This window comes from Phallusia mammillata, chromosome 5 (assembly GCF_965637545.1).
Source record: "Phallusia mammillata chromosome 5, kaPhaMamm4.hap1.1, whole genome shotgun sequence".
Lineage (NCBI taxonomy): Eukaryota > Metazoa > Chordata > Ascidiacea > Phlebobranchia > Ascidiidae > Phallusia > Phallusia mammillata.
Window position 1 is genome coordinate 4868291 of NC_137256.1, and position 15999 is coordinate 4884289.

General features: G+C 44.8%; 1 protein-coding gene across 1 annotated transcript; it reads right to left on the reverse strand.

Annotated features, from left to right (window-relative positions):
* Window positions 1–3691: 3691 nt before the first annotated feature.
* LOC145230677 (uncharacterized) lies at window positions 3692–15583 on the reverse strand. Its single transcript, XM_080096177.1, has 15 exons — window positions 15299–15583; window positions 15071–15229; window positions 14752–14985; window positions 14529–14686; window positions 14165–14363; window positions 9268–9373; window positions 9059–9194; window positions 8904–8975; window positions 8081–8277; window positions 7548–8020; window positions 6926–7060; window positions 6766–6857; window positions 6423–6555; window positions 5900–6055; window positions 3692–5433 (listed from the first exon to the last, which is right to left on the reverse strand). Exons 1-15 carry the CDS (start codon window positions 15428–15430, stop codon window positions 5149–5151), a joined length of 2667 nt encoding a protein of 888 aa, XP_079952303.1. The 5' UTR covers window positions 15431–15583; the 3' UTR covers window positions 3692–5148.
* Window positions 15584–15999: the final 416 nt, after the last annotated feature.

Below are 15999 nucleotides of genomic sequence, written 5' to 3' on the forward strand. Positions count from 1 at the left end.
CCGATTCCGGTTTAAACCGGTTTGGTGGTTCGGTAGGAGGCAGAAACCGGCTGAAACCAGTTTGAAACTGGAATATTCCGGCGAAAACCCATCGGAAACCGGATTTTTCTTCAATTTTTTGACCCCAAAAATCGAAAAAACGGAAAGGCTATAGCCTTAGGGTTTTTTCAAAAATCGGGTTAAAATTTTGTCTCTCCGATTCCGGTTTAAACCGGTTTAGAGGTTCGGTAGGAGGCAGAAACCGGCTGAAACCAGTTTGAAACTGGAATATTCCGGCGAAAACCCATCGGAAACCGGATTTTTCTTCAATTTTTTGACCCCCAAAATCGAAAAAACGGAAAGGCTATAGTCTTAGGGTTTTTTCAAAAATCGGGTTAAAATTTTGTCTCTCCGATTCCGGTTTAAACCGGTTTGGAGGTTCGGTAGGAGGCAGAAACCGGCTGAAACCAGTTTGAAACTGGAATATTCCGGCGAAAACCCATCGGAAACCGGATTTTTCTTCAATTTTTTGACCCCCAAAATCGAAAAAACGGAAAGGCTATAGCCTTAGGTTTTTTTCAAAAATCGGGTTAAAATTTTGTCTCTCCGATTCCGGTTTAAACCGGTTTGGAGGTTCGGTAGGAGGCAGAAACCGGCTGAAACCAGTTTGAAACTGGAATATTCCGGCGAAAACCCATCGGAAACCGGATTTTTCTTCAATTTTTTGTCACCCAACATCGAAAAAACGGAAAGGCCTTAGGTTTTTTTCAAAAATCGGGTCAAAAGCTTGTCTCTCCGATTCCGGTTTAAACTGGTTTGGTGGTTCGGTAGGAGGCAGAAACCGGTTGAAACCAGTTTGAAACTGGAATATTCCGGCGAAAACCCATCGGAAACCGGATTTTTCTTCAATTTTTTGTCACCCAACATCGAAAAAACGGAAAGGCCTTAGGTTTTTTTCAAAAATCGGGTCAAAAGCTTGTCTCTCCGATTCCGGTTTAAACTGGTTTGGTGGTTCGGTAGGAGGCAGAAACCGGTTGAAACCAGTTTGAAACTGGAATATTCCGGCGAAAACCCATCGGAAACCGGAATTTTCTTCAATTTTTTGACCCCAAAAATCGAAAAAACGGAAAGGCTATAGCCTTAGGTTTTTTTCAAAAATCGGGTCAAAATTTTGTCTCCTCGATTGCGGTTTAAACCGGTTTGGAGGTTCAATAAGAGGCAGAAACCGTTTAAAACCAGTTTGAAACTGGAATATTCCGGCGAAAACCCATCGGGAACCGGATTTTTCTTTAACTTTTTGTCACCCAACATCGAAAAAACGGAAAGGCCTTAGGTTTTTTTCAAAAATCGGGTCAAAATTTTATCTCTCCGATTCCGGTTTAAACCGGTTTGGAGGTTCGGTAGGAGGCAGAAACGGGTTTAAACCAGTTTGAAACTGGAATATTCCGGCGAAAACCCATCGGAAACCGAAATTATCTTCAATTTTTTGACCCCAAAAATCGAAAAAACGGAAAGGCTATAGCCTTACGTTTTTTTCAAAAATCGGGTTAAAATTTTGTCTCTCCGATTCCGGTTTAAACCGGTTTGGTGGTTCGGTAGGAGGCAGAAACCGGCTGAAACCAGTTTGAAACTGGAATATTCCGGCGAAAACCCATCGGAAACCGGATTTTTCTTTAATTTTTTGTCACCTAAAAATCGAAAAAACGGAAAAGCCTCAGGGTTTGTTCAAAAATCGGGTTTAAAATTTTGTCTCTCCGATTCCGGTTTAAACCGGTTTGGAGGTTCGGTAGGAGGCAGAAACCGGCTGAAACCAGTTTGAAACTGGAATATTCCGGCGAAAACCCATCGGAAACCGGAATTTTCTTCAATTTTTTGTCACCTAAAAATCGAAAAAACGGAAAGGCTATAGCCTTAGGTTTTTTTTCAAAAATCGGGTTAAAATTTTGTCTCTCCGATTCCGGTTTAAACCGGTTTGGAGGTTCGGTAGGAGGCAGAAACCGGCTGAAACCAGTTTGAAACTGGAATATTCCGGCGAAAACCCATCGGAAACCGGATTTTTCTTTAATTTTTTGTCACCTAAAAATCGAAAAAACGGAAAAGCCTCAGGGTTTGTTCAAAAATCGGGTTTAAAATTTTGTCTCTCCGATTCCGGTTTAAACCGGTTTGGAGGTTCGGTAGGAGGCAGAAACCGGCTGAAACCAGTTTGAAACTGGAATATTCCGGCGAAAACCCATCGGAAACCGGAATTTTCTTCAATTTTTTGTCACCTAAAAATCGAAAAAACGGAAAGGCTATAGCCTTAGGTTTTTTTTCAAAAATCGGGTTAAAATTTTGTCTCTCCGATTCCGGTTTAAACCGGTTTGGTGGTTCGGTAGGAGGCAGAAACCGGCTGAAACCAGTTTGAAACTGGAATATTCCGGCGAAAACCCATCGGAAACCGGAATTTTCTTCAAGTTTTTGACCCCCAAAATCGAAAAAATGGAAAGGCTATAGCCTCAGGGTTTTTTCAAAAATCGGGTCAAAATTTTGTCTCTCCGATTCCGGTTTAAACCGGTTTGGAGGTTCGGTAGGAGGCAGAAACCGGTTAAAACCAGTTTGAAACTGGAATATTCCGGCGAAAACCCATCGGGAACCGGATTTTTCTTTAATTTTTTGTCACCAAACATCGAAAAAACGGAAAGGCTATAGCCTTAGGTTTTTTTCAAAAATCGGGTTAAAATTTTGTCTCTCCGATTCCGGTTTAAACCGGTTTGGTGGTTCGGTAGGAGGCAGAAACCGGCTGAAACCAGTTTGAAACTGGAATATTCCGGCGAAAACCCATCGGAAACCGGATTTTTCTTTAATTTTTTGACCCCCAAAATCGAAAAAACGGAAAGGCTATGGCCTTAGGGTTTTTTCAAAAATCGGGTCAAAATTTTGTCTCTCCGATTCCGGTTTAAACCGGTTTGGTGGTTCGGTAGGAGGCAGAGAGGCTATGATCGCATGATGTGAAATTGATTTATTTTCCTATTTGATGTAAATACAATGCACTACACCGCACCTTTATTCAGAACAACAGTGTAGGAAACACGCGGAGTTTTAGAATAAGTTCGAATTCAAACAACGAAACTGAAGAATACGAAAGCATCGAGCCATTACAGACAGTGCACTCTGTTTTGGCCGAGGTCTCGTCAGTGTACCTGGAGAGAAGACATTGACCGTATCGGTTAGTAGAGCCATCTTATAGCACTCCAGTTTGTTACGAGTAACACGCTGAAGAGATATTTTCGCTTAAACTCATTCAGTTTCAATGCAGAGATTATTGCTGGTTATTTTGTGGTTTCAACGCATATGTGTATTTATATATATGTGTGTGTGTTGACTTTGCACAATTCGTTGGCAATTATTGCTTTACCCAGTCTTATTACAAGACCCAAACTGGCTTATACCTCACTGTATTAAATTGGACGCAAAGTAACTAAAATGTAGATTTTACGCAAGTTATTTTTAAGCCATGTGCAAAAAAACCTACATGAGCAAACGATCCCATTAATGTTCAAAATACGGGGCCAGTTTCGGTTTGGAGGTTAATATAGGACCAGTGAAACGGCTGTATTTTTTATAACTGTATTTCCCACACATTTTCTCGAAATCCAAATAGTTAATGGTTCGAAAGTAGGCAAAAACCTAAATAAGAACCCGAAACTTCCAATATAGACAAATAAACTGAAACTTGTGTATGATGACTTTTAATAAGTGAGAAATTGAGCGGTCACCCGCACAGGTCTGTTTCCACTAGTGAAGGCAAAAATGCGAGATGAAGTCAAAGCAAGGACCTCGTATTTGTACAGCGTTAGTAAAAGAGCGCGAAATCACACAAGCGCGGTCATCGTATGCAATCGCTTATATCACAGGGGCGCAGCAAGTTTGAGGTAGAAGCCTATGTTACGTTACAACGCGAGCAAGAGAAACGTTAAAATGCCGCCGCGCGGGGAACTGAGCAGCTTGAGAAAAAAGGGCGGTAAAATGCGAAAAAGCACCAAAATCTGTAAAAACCCGGATTTTAAGTTAAATATACAATGCGTGTTTAAGTTAAGAATTAGCTACTTTTTTCAAGAACACCGGAACTTACATGGGTAAAATATATTCTGGGTAGCCACTACTTTCGCAGTGCCACACATACAAGATATGATAAAACTTTAGGCGAACATTGAGGTGTAGGCGGTTAGCTTTGGCCAATAGTTAACAAACATACATCTTTCAACTCAAGGATGGTGACTTAGAGGTTTACGCGGGGATGTTAGTCGGTATTCGCCGCTAATTGTGTTTGAGAGTCGCGATGTTGCATACTATACATATTTATATAGATTATGAGGCCTGTTGTTTTACCTGAGATTTTTACGAGGCTGAAACTATTACAACATACTACTGACGGGAAATGCGAAGGGCCAAAATGAGTGATTATGGGCATCGAGGTATCAGTAAAAGCAATGCTGTTTCTAAGCAATACTAGAACAAGATAAAAGGAACGGTTCGTGCCACAGTTGGCGGCAAAAACGGCCCATATTTGCAGCGGTCTATAAATAGAGGCTTGGTCAAAAGCCGAGCGAGCAGCTTTGAACTTGGAGATGACACAAAAAAAGTTAAATGCTAAAAACAACGCTGGAACAGTCGTGGAACCAGAAGCAAAAACAGGCGAAGTCAGAAGTGGGAAGCCACGGTCATTCGTTCGGCCAAATTAGTTTTGGTAAGGAGGAAGGGGGTGTGTGTATGTTGAAAGGCGGGCAGTACAAGGGAAAAACACACACACGGCTGCCTTGTGGCACTTACACACATATAGATATGTAGCAAAGGAAAACGCAATCTACAAACGCCAACCGAGGAAATAAAATCGTCTTTTGAGGTATCACGTTGTGGGGTACTATATATTGCATCATCTACACACGGGGGCGCACAAGAGACACAAAGCAAAAAAGGTTAGTGGGGTTTGAAGGCGCTCAAACAAACAGCCGCGCACGGCCTTCCTGTAGGAGCGATGTGCAAATGAAAACATACGCACAACCGTCGGCTAAAATGCCGTTTCTTCACACTGAAAGTGTGAATTACATCGCAGGTTCATGAGAAACCTTAGTCAGTCGAATGTTTGTAGCAAACAGTCGTTTTTAAAACCGCAGGGTAGTCTGCTACCAGTTACATCACTGAAACGTCGCGCAGGCCGCTGTCCTTTGCCGACGAATGTCGCGTGACGTCACTTTGCACGTCAGTTATGTCGATGACGTCATCGCTGCTGGTCGATGCCCCGGGGGTACTCGAGGTCGATGTGCTACTGGGAGTCTGATTCTGGTTCGCTGCCGAAGATACCAGGGTTTCAATGTTCTTACGCCCGCTGACGAATAGCGACGAGGTACGATGTTTTCCAGAAGCTTCTTCACTCGACTTTCGCGATGTTCTGATCATGGTCGATAGTGCTCCGTCCTATAATAGCAGAAAACGTATTTTTTGGCACCAGTTTCCTGTCTAACTTATTCAGAGGTGCGAAGTGAGTTTTAACTTCCAGGGATATTGGAAAGCAAGTTACTGTACTTCCATACAAAAAGGCAAAACAGAAAGTAGGCTGCAGATAGCGCACATTGCTTTGACCTACGAGGTTTCATTAGCGCAGCTAGTGACAGGGCATTGGTTGATGGGCTAGTTAGTGTGAACGCCTTATGGCACTCCAGTTTGTTGGGAGTAAGTAAGGCTGTACGAGCCATGTCCCATCATATATGTTTATGTCACAGCTGGGAAAAAGGTTTTATCAAGCAAAGTTAAAGGTGAAATAAATCCAAAGGTGCAAAATAACCATATTTAACTATTTGCAATCAGGTTTAGCCGTAATTGGAGGCACCGGAAAACTTTCAACTATTTCACACAGTAGCACTGAAGATGGCATATTTCGTACCATTAGGAACGGAATCCTTCCTCTCGAGCCGTCCATAATTTCGTCGAGTCGCATTTCTGCTTGCATTCGTTTGTCTCGTTCGTCAAATAAATCCAACCGTACTTGACTTGCAGCGATCTCTTTGTCTTCCAATTCCTTCCTGAGCTGCGCTATTGTCTACAATCGCAAAAAGATTCAACAATTTACTATTGTAGACTGCCTGACATATACATTTCCGTGCATAGAGCTCAACGCCAATGCATATTTAGACAATTACTGAGAAATGTTTAGCGTACAACCACCAATACAGTTTATGCAGAACCCGAAGTCGGAAACAATTCGTATTGTTTTGAAATTTATTATTAGGCATTGAACATACATGGCAAACAAACTAAAAATAGTTAAATATGCTATAGGCCGCATTTAATTGACATCTGGGGCATATTCCCAATTTTTGAATCTTTTTGGCTTCCCTAACAAATTTGTAATGTTACCAAAGCTAAACTTATAAACAACTGGTTAATAAAAAAGCTTTAACACACACCTGTTCATTTGAACCGTTAGTAACGTGGTTTTCGTCCGTTTTCTGTTGTTCAGACAAAGTGTGGGCCGAAACTTGCGCCTCTAGTTCGGATATCTTTGATTTCATTTCTTCTATCCTGGCACTGTGCTCTTTTCTGTTGAATACATACAGGTAAGTTTTTGTTGCAAACGCTACCAAGCATTTACTAAAGCTGGGTCATTCTACTTAATTGAGAAACGAAGCACAAAAATACTGTGTTACTATTACTGACTCTCATATATGATGGATATTTAAAATGGTACTTTGCTATATTTATTGTTATATTTATCTGACTTAAAACACTAAGACCTGTTTTGTATTTTACCTCATTTTTTCCATTTCTTGCTTGATTTCTTTGCGTACATTGGCTGCCTCTTGGAGTCGCTGTTTTTTAGAGACCTTTACGTGCTCCAATTCCTGAAACAAACAATGCGTATCATGGGTCTGAAAATTGGCACAACAAGTTGTCTTCTAACAAAACTTACTGTTTCTAGATCGCGCTTTACTCTGGCTTGAATATCGAGCCTCTCTTCGAAGCAAGCCTTCATTTTCACCAGCTCGTGTGAGATTTGTTGCCGTGCACTTGCCACAGGACACGCACTTTCAAGCAGTGTGTGGAACTGAAGGAAAAGCAACTACGTTACGATCGACAATCAATACTTTTGATACAACTTTGCAAACAGTTGTTCAGCTATTGTCAAACGGTCGGCTGCCTTAGAGTTTAGGTTGGTGATTTATCTCGCTATGGACTTTTGCAGACCTGATATCAATAAAATATCAAACTTCCAAACACATAACGAGCCGTCAGTAACCCACATATAGTTGGAGACATGTTTTTTCTGTCGCATTAGGGAGCTCCTAATTTGGGTGATGGCAGTCAATGCGTTCTTATGCCCGACATACATACAGTTTCAGTGCGGTTTAGGTAAAGCATTTTCCATGGACCGGTACGGGCCGCTGTCTGGTATTTGCAGACCCCGCCTTATGAAGTGTTGTTGACAGACATTATACACTATGCAGTATTTAAGAACAAATTGCTCAATCCTCCAGGACTAACCCGTAAGCAGTAGACACAAATGATGGCGCAATTGAATGTTACACACTCACCACTTTTAGCTCTTGGGTGCCAGCGGCGCTGATGATGTACGAAGAAGAGCGAAAAGACCATTTGAAATGCTCAAGGTTAGGGTTTAGCGGCACGACTTGTGGGTACTCCATTTCCTCGTGTTTTGGGGCTTGCGGGCGCTTCAGCGTTTCTACTGGTACTAGTGAAGGGGGCGATTTGATTGGCAGGGGTGAAATTCCGCTTTCGGTCGAAACTTTTCGGTTTTCCTTCGCTGCCGACGAAAGTTCGAGCATCGCTGAAGCCGCGGCCACTGCTTTGCTCATAGCTACATCAGGGGGCGAATCAACGGAGGCACGGGATGGAGACGCCTCAATGCCTTTATGACTGCGGTCACTCTGTGGTGGTCTATCCAATTTCCGTGGACCCGACTGACTGCGGTGCCCATCAGTGCCGTTTTCAAACTCTTTGACCGGTCCCTCGGAGTTCACTTTGGCATTTGGGGCACGCAAGCGTTCTGTGTTAAAAGAAATGTCTTAGTCTAGCGATTGACGGGCTTAAAGCGTGTGTAACCAACCTTCGCAGGTTTCTTGCTGTGAGGCGATGCTTGATGAAGAACGTCGATGCTCGCTGCGTGATAAGCTCTCGCTCGATCGCGAATGCCGGTCACTCTTCGAGTCTTTGTCGACCACGAGCGAGGCGGTTCGTTTCTGGTACTCAGCAGGTGCAAGTGCGATATTCGGGGCAGCCTTGGGGGCGTGTGGCGGTGCCGTCCTATAAAGAAGCGCAAAATCCATCAAAGGCCAAATACCTCAAAAGCAAACACACTGAGCCTTAATCGTCGCTTCCTATTGTCCGTACAGTACAACAATCGACACAGGCCATGATAGTGCCCCCGCGCAATTTCGCTTGGTGTTCTAGCGCGCAGGGAGTGAAGCGCAGTTGACATACTCGCCAAGGTTGGCGATCGACGAAGTGAAGGGCGCTGAGCGACGGTTTTCTCTTAAAGCTCTGGCGACGCGGGCAGGTTGTGAATTGTTAATGAAAGACACGGGCCGTAGTTACGCGTGGAGGAACACACCTCTGGGCGCAGGCAAAACAGAGAAACGGTCAGCGGCGAAACCTCTGTTGGCTTAGGAGTGAGACTTGGAAAGAGAAATGCCAAGAGAGAGCGGGCTTTAACGATGACCCACTGCTTGACAGTCAGCTTTGCCAAGCGTTTCGAGACATAAAACGGACCGCCAGCCTTTAGGCATGGGCACCGTGAAATTTTGCATCAATGAAATTCCTCGAGGCAAATAAATTCGTGCACGCGGTCAAATCGATTGGCAAGACTCCTCGCACAGCCAGCATAGGGAATTACACGCATTAACTAGTAAGCCGTATTATGAAGTACTTACCAACTTGCTATTGATTCTGATGTTGGTAGGACTGTCGGGGGCCCGAACTGCAGATATCCTGGAAGCAGACGTCTGGAAAATGTCAATAAACATGCGGTATTTACATGACATGAATATGGTGACAGTGGCACGAACTGATAGCCAAAGACATTTACCTATCGTGCATCATTGGTGCCAGGACCTTCATTACAGCTTCGTCATGCGCTGCACGTAGTTCGGGCAACTGCGCAACGTTTACAGGAAGGCCAGAAAGCCAAGGCTTGAAGGCTGAAGGGCGAAGGCCCAATGGCACTGCGGCAAAAAATAGACGTTTCAGGGGTTGGGTCGTAGCATGCTTTATGGGGGAGCAACAAAGGTAACTTACATCCATAACACATTGGCGGCATTCTCGGTGATGTGGGCAAATAAACGGCATCCTCCCGATTTTCCTCTTTGATTTTTTTGCTCTGTGGTGGATCTTGCTCCGAGTCCTGAACAAAAACAAGATAGAAGTGAATTTGTGCGACGGACATTATAGGAATGCGCAGACAAAGCGATGTCCATCGAGACGGTGTCGCTAAGTGGCGGAAAACTACACTATATTTCCTTCCCGAGTGCGCTACTTAGCTGCGACAGCTAGTCCAGAGTGATGGATTGCCATCCGACGACCGAATAATAATGATACACTGACCAGTGTTGACCTGGGCTCCGGGTGGAATTACGTTCTCACTACGGAGCCGGCTTTGCTCGCTCTGCAGTAATCCGTCAACCTGCCAGGCCACTGCCTTGGCGAGCTGGCGGTCTTGCGAGGTTCAAGGAGCCACTTTCGGCGTGAGACAGGGCGCTCTAGACAGTTTCCTGCAACGGCGAGGCCGCATTGAACTGACCGAGATAAAAATCGTGCTGGCACCGACGATGAACAGGCGAAGCGAACGGAGGGTGCAACAACTCAAAGAGAGGGAGTGCGCGCCGTGTGCTCTGTGACTCTGTCCCCAACAAAGCCCAGGCTTTGGTCAACCTTTAGCGGCGATATTATCCTTGTTAGTTTAACTCGCTCGAGCTGACGGACGGGCCGCACAACCACCTACGTCGCGACCGTCGTGCACGCACCTACACGCACCTATGCGCGCATGGAGAGAGAAACAGACCTTCGCGGGAGAGCAAGGCAACAAGGACTGGCCACAAATCCCTTTACCGTCTGGTCAATTGACTAGGCGTCGACAGGCTGAACGCAGCCTGAAGTGCTTTTCAGGTCGTGCGTCACGCATCGCTGCGGGCTTGTTGTTTCGCGAGGTGAAGGATGCTCGAGACCTGTTGATCCGCTTTCGATATTGCGCGGGGCGTTGCGCCGGTGTTTGCTCTCGCCGCGCTAAGCGTATTGGCGCGCCGCGTGTTTTTATTGCCTTACCCGCCCTGGGCTAGTATCCGGTTACACACTTCACCCGTGTCCACGTCGCAGCCCCACGGCAGACGAAACACCAATACATAGGGTGCTGAGGCTGACCAACGCTAGATGCCACGTCAACAGCATTACCCAGTGGACCTTGGTGCTGGACAAACACCGCGTTCACTGACCCACCGTTATTGCAGCGCCTTGCTCAAACACAGTAACTGCGACCGTGTGGTTTTTCGTGGGCGTAATTTGCGCATTTCCAAATAAGAGCATACATTTGTTTGGGACATTTAGGTTGCAATTGTAACAGTAACATATATCGGGGGACAGCAAGTAATCTTTACACACCCAAATGACAGCACTGAAACAAAAACATAAACTTTATACTCGCAAATGCCCCACACAAGCAATGTAAGTGTGTAACAAGCACCAATGGGTTTTGGCATCGCACTTTAGTTAAAGACTGCAGCGCTCGCTTGGGATTGGTCGAGCGAGGGAAAACGCCCGCCTGGCATTGACACACCACATACATCGTTAGTGCTGGACAGCAACCACTATCAACTATCGCTTTGCAATAACGTAGCGGAATCCCTTGCATGCGAACTTGCGTGTGTTTTTCTAGTGGAATTCAATCTTATCGTGGCTTAAAATCGTCCCGACGGACGTGTTTTGAAGCGCATCAATGGCTATCTCAGGACGGGGTCAGCGGGTCACTTGCCAAGGGTCAATTGCGCGGATCAGAATGACCAATGTGATGTGGCTGATAAGAAAGGTCAACGCCGTCGCAACGGGCCAAGAAACTTAAAAAACAGTGGCGGCCTGTATATTTGAGCGAACGCTGGTCCCCCGACCTGGGTTTGTTTACAGTGAGCTTACGTCCGGCCAACCCCTGCCCGTTTGACCACCGACTGTTCTTTGTCGTGAAGGGAACTGAGGCAAATGCGCATGTTGTTTGAGGCGACTTCCAGGAAAACCGCCCGAAAATCAACTCGATCCTTGTCAGAGTGTTTTGAACAACATACTTTCGCTAACACGGATTTTAGGTCAATCACTGTTGAAGCTTTCAGGTCTTCGGAATCTTTTGATGCGAAATTCGATATGCCAAGGGCGTTCCTAGGTTTTGGGCGAAGCAATTATCTTCAGTTGTAACGGTTTGACGCAATTTCCATGACGTGCTAAACGGAATTTCCCCTACGAAGGTTCAAGCAAAAGTCATGTTGGCTTACATCATACATATCAGTTCCCACATTGCGTGCAATAACAACATCAATTCGGTAAATCATTCTGGAAAAGACAGCTATGCCATTAAATATGCATCAACCTTTTCAGTAAATAAACTAACTACCTCGGGCTGGGTTGAAACGGGTCCTTTGTCAATTCGTAGAACGCAGGGGATTTTTCTTCCACTATAAGGCAGGTATAGGAAGAACGTGAAGGAAATGCGCAACACGCTGTATCGACGGCCATTCATTACAAGCCACACGTTTCACGCACTGCCGAACACTATTAGCTTGTTTACGTCCTTTCGCGGGTGCCTTGGTGGTTGTTTTGCTAACACAGGTTGAAGGCTTTTTAAGGTTGGTATCTAGGGGCCGACTTTAGTGCGAGGGGGCAATGACAGTCGTCGAGACGAAAGTAAATACGTCACACGGGTTGTGGGGTGACTCAGCATTCGCACGACATCGGACTTGCGTCGTCCAATTCGCGCGTCATACCACCAAATTTATACGCTCGCAGTGAAATTAAGTCTGTTGTGGGGATAACGCCGAGCTAAGGCCATTCCCTATGGGTTCTCGTGCTACATTCATCACACGACTGTCTGTCAGTCTACCACAGCCCATAGTGTTCCCTGACGTCCGGTCAGTGATGGTAAATGCCAGCCTTACCACGCCGATGCTCATGCCTGGCATCCAATCGTGGTCACGTGACTCTGTTGGGGCTTTGCGTGCGAAGCTCGCATTACTGTGGAACGACCATCGCTTCACGGCGGAACTTGCCCACACGCTGCCAGCGCAACACCAACACTTTCCCAGTAAAGCGCCGCGCAACTGGGTGAACGCATCCTTCTGGATATACCAACCAGATTTCACAATACGTTTACCAACTTTCGCCTAAATGTAAAAACTTTCCATTACGATCACTATGTACTGTATTATCCGTTAAAAATTGAAAATCTAAAAAGGACGTACCGACCCTGATCAATAATACTTCAGCAGTGGACACTATTGACAAAAAGGCTTTGCATCAATAAAGCCCGCCGCGCGACTGAAGAGAGTCGTATATCTCTGGTGTTTTTTCGTTGGGTGCCAGACAAGCAACCGATAATGGAATTTCCATCGATCGTGGCTCGGCACAACGTACCGAGCATGTCAATGTCGCGACATTGGTGATCTTGTCGCTGTGCGGCTACGAATGTATGTCGCTGCCCTTTCCCGAGGAAACACGGTTCCACGAATTTGGTGTCTCGATGTCATGATAAGATACTACATTGATACCCGGGTCGTAAACTGTACGGACTGTGTTGCAGATCAAGTTCATTGTTTGAACCGCTGCACACACTGGCCCTACGTTGAACACGCCCGTTGTGGTTTTATATGAGTTGTTGCTGGTGCGTTTCAAACTGCACGTTCGCTTGCGGTGATCTGTGGTTAGCATCGATCCACCCTCAAACGAGCCAGGCATGCGCTGTCAAAGAAACGGGGCCGAGAGAAAAATGCCGGACGAACCACACTCGCCGTCAAGGACAAGGAGATTTTCTGTAAGCCCTCGCTACTCATGAATAAATTATAAAAGTGTCCTAAATTGTCCAGCGTGCCACTTCCCCTAACGAATTGCGGTATAAGTCCATGCAGTAAATTGGCGCGGTCATGGGTAAGCATGGGAAGGCTGTGTTTGTTGTAATTAGGACCCATCACCTAGGTCAGCCGTACAACAATGCGTGAACCGGGGTTAAACCAATTTAGGAAACGAAACAGATCCGCTCCAACGTGTTACGCAAACAATGACATTTGGCAAACAGTCTGTTGGCTGATAGGTCCGAAAACGGACAACCGTTTCATTGGCCGCTGAAAAGTTGCAGCCCTGAACATAATGACATGACGTCTTAAGGCCGGACCAGTTCTGAAACAACCAATTTTACATCATAAACGCATTAGGCGCTCTTTGGTGCCATTTTGATTCTCGCTCAGGCTTTCAGGCAATTACGGGTGACCGCCGGTCATTACCTAGTTAAAAAGGCTCTCTCTCCAGTGTCGTTGCAATTTAATGTAATCCCAATAACAAAGAACAGCAAAAGTTTAGGTGTGCGTTGGATTATGCATGTCTGCCCAGTCGCCAGTGGGTTGAGATTTACGTTTTTCACATCTCAACTATTATTTACCACCAAATGAACAACTCTTAAGGTCGTGCAATGCTACCGAAGTTTGTGCCATTAATAGTGATTGCCGCGGTCCGGCGTGAGAACCAAGAGCCACTGAGAGATAGAGGTCAGACACGAGGGTGATTAACGGCGAACGTTCCGCAGTCGAACAAGCAATCGCGGGGTGCTAATTGCTCTATTTTCATTTGAACACTCGACAAGGCGCATTCAAGCAGCGAATCAAAAGCAGCCCGGGCTTACGCAAAGGGCTTATTACGTGGGACGGCGAGCTGTATCCGATTTCGCGTCGCAAATTGTTCTTAATCAACGACACCCGCGCTGTCAGCGGCTTCACGCACGCACTGCCTGGAATTTGATAAAGCACAAACGCTTCCAGCCTAGGGTGTTTCCCACAACTCAAAAACGCATGTGAACAAACGCCAGATTTTTGTTGGCGTTGCATCATCAAAACAGCATGCACCGGTGACAAATTACTTGTTGACAAATGTTCATTTAAGGAGAATTACTTACATGTCTTCTCTTAGAAGGTGGTGAACCGGGGTTGCTTCTTTGGGAAGAGATCGCAGAGAAATCAAATTTCGCTTTTAGGGCACACAGTAGTTTGTCATGTTCTTTGATAAAATTTTTGTTGATGTCTTTGGGTAGCAAAAGATAACTCCGCCAATTTTCGGGATCAAAACCCCAATGACAAGTGTGTTTTTCCAATCCTCTGCAAAATGATACCAGCAGTAATTAAACAGGAAAGGGTATTGCGGAAACTGTTGTATGACAAATACATGCATTTTTTTGGCAAAACCTGATGGTTAAGCACCAAATGCATTTTGCTACAACATGTTAGGCAAGCTAATTGACTGTTAACTGTTCATAAACTTACCTATGGGAATGACTGACAAACTTGGATGGCGAAAATGACATTTTGCAATCCATGCACACAATACAGGGTGCATCTGGAACAGTGTAGAGATCTGGATAAAATATTCCATCACCTCGTCCGAAACATTCATGATAAACCTGCAGGCCCTTTCCTTCATTCTGCGATAAATAATTCAAATCACCATTGCGCAATATTGGGTTGTATCTTAACTGTTTCAACATACATTGTGAAGATGATATTTTGAGTTCAAAGGGTAATCCACTCCTAAAGTTGAAACCAATCGTTCTGCATCAGTTTTTGTGATAAGACCACACTGTGTAGTGTTAAATGGCAATATTCCAAGGACTTTAAGAATTTCAAGTTGGTCTGGTGAACATCGGCTGCAGTATATGTGAAGTTCGGCACAGGTCCTGTTGATTTCTGCGATGCTGAACTCCCGTAACACTGTAGTTAAAATCTGAAAACCAACATGTTGTTTGTAAAAACTCATGCTACTTTTAAATGGCTTTCAAAAATTTTAAAATTAAGAACCTATGACAAACCTGAGGCAAACAAAGTCGCTTTTCTCCACCTACAATAAAGCAAGCAATTCTTTCTCCTGCTAGGACTGTTTCAGCTCTTTGCGACGAAGTGTCATTTGGCATCAGTAGAGGTATTTGAATCAACGGAGGGGGTGGGTTAGGTGGAGCTTGCTTGTTGTCCTAAATTCAAATTCACAAATGTTACTGCTAACCAATTTAGAAGTAACTTGCAAAAAGCACTACTGGTACCTTAAACCACAATTGAGCAGCAATGGCTGAATAGCCACTTGGTCCACTCAAACTATCAGCACTACTCAATTGGTAACAGTTTAACGTCTTTTTGAGGCTTTCTGAATAAGATTGACGGCGAAGATTTTCCATGGCTTGACACTAACTTGAAGCCATGTACAGCACGTTGACTATTAAACAGAATATCACAAGTTCTAACTGAAATGTATTTTGTGGCACAAGCGTTGTGTGACCAACATTTTAGTCTAGTGTTTGGCACACCTAAAACACAACGTAAGATTGTAAAAAAACACGTAACTTAGCGATGCGCAGTTATAAACAATAGCGTTCAATAACGTCCTGTCGGAAACTAACCATATGTTAACTAAAACTGGTTTATGAAAAACTTTAATAGCAACCTGATAACCTTTCAGTTCATAACAGCTCGCTAATGTATTATAGCTCCATTAATTAAGATCCAAACCTACAAACATAAATGCTAGGCCACTCGAAGTAGCTTAGCGTAGCTAAAAGCACGACTGGCGAATAACAGCTCGTCAACAACCTGAACATCGTACATCACTACGCCAAAGACAGGCGCAGCAGAACAGCGTGCAGCAGAGCCTACACTGGCGCCTCTCAAATCGATGTCTAGGCACAGACAAACACGCAGCCGAAAAGGCGAGGCTCGACACTGTTTTTCAGACACGTGTGTGCCTTTG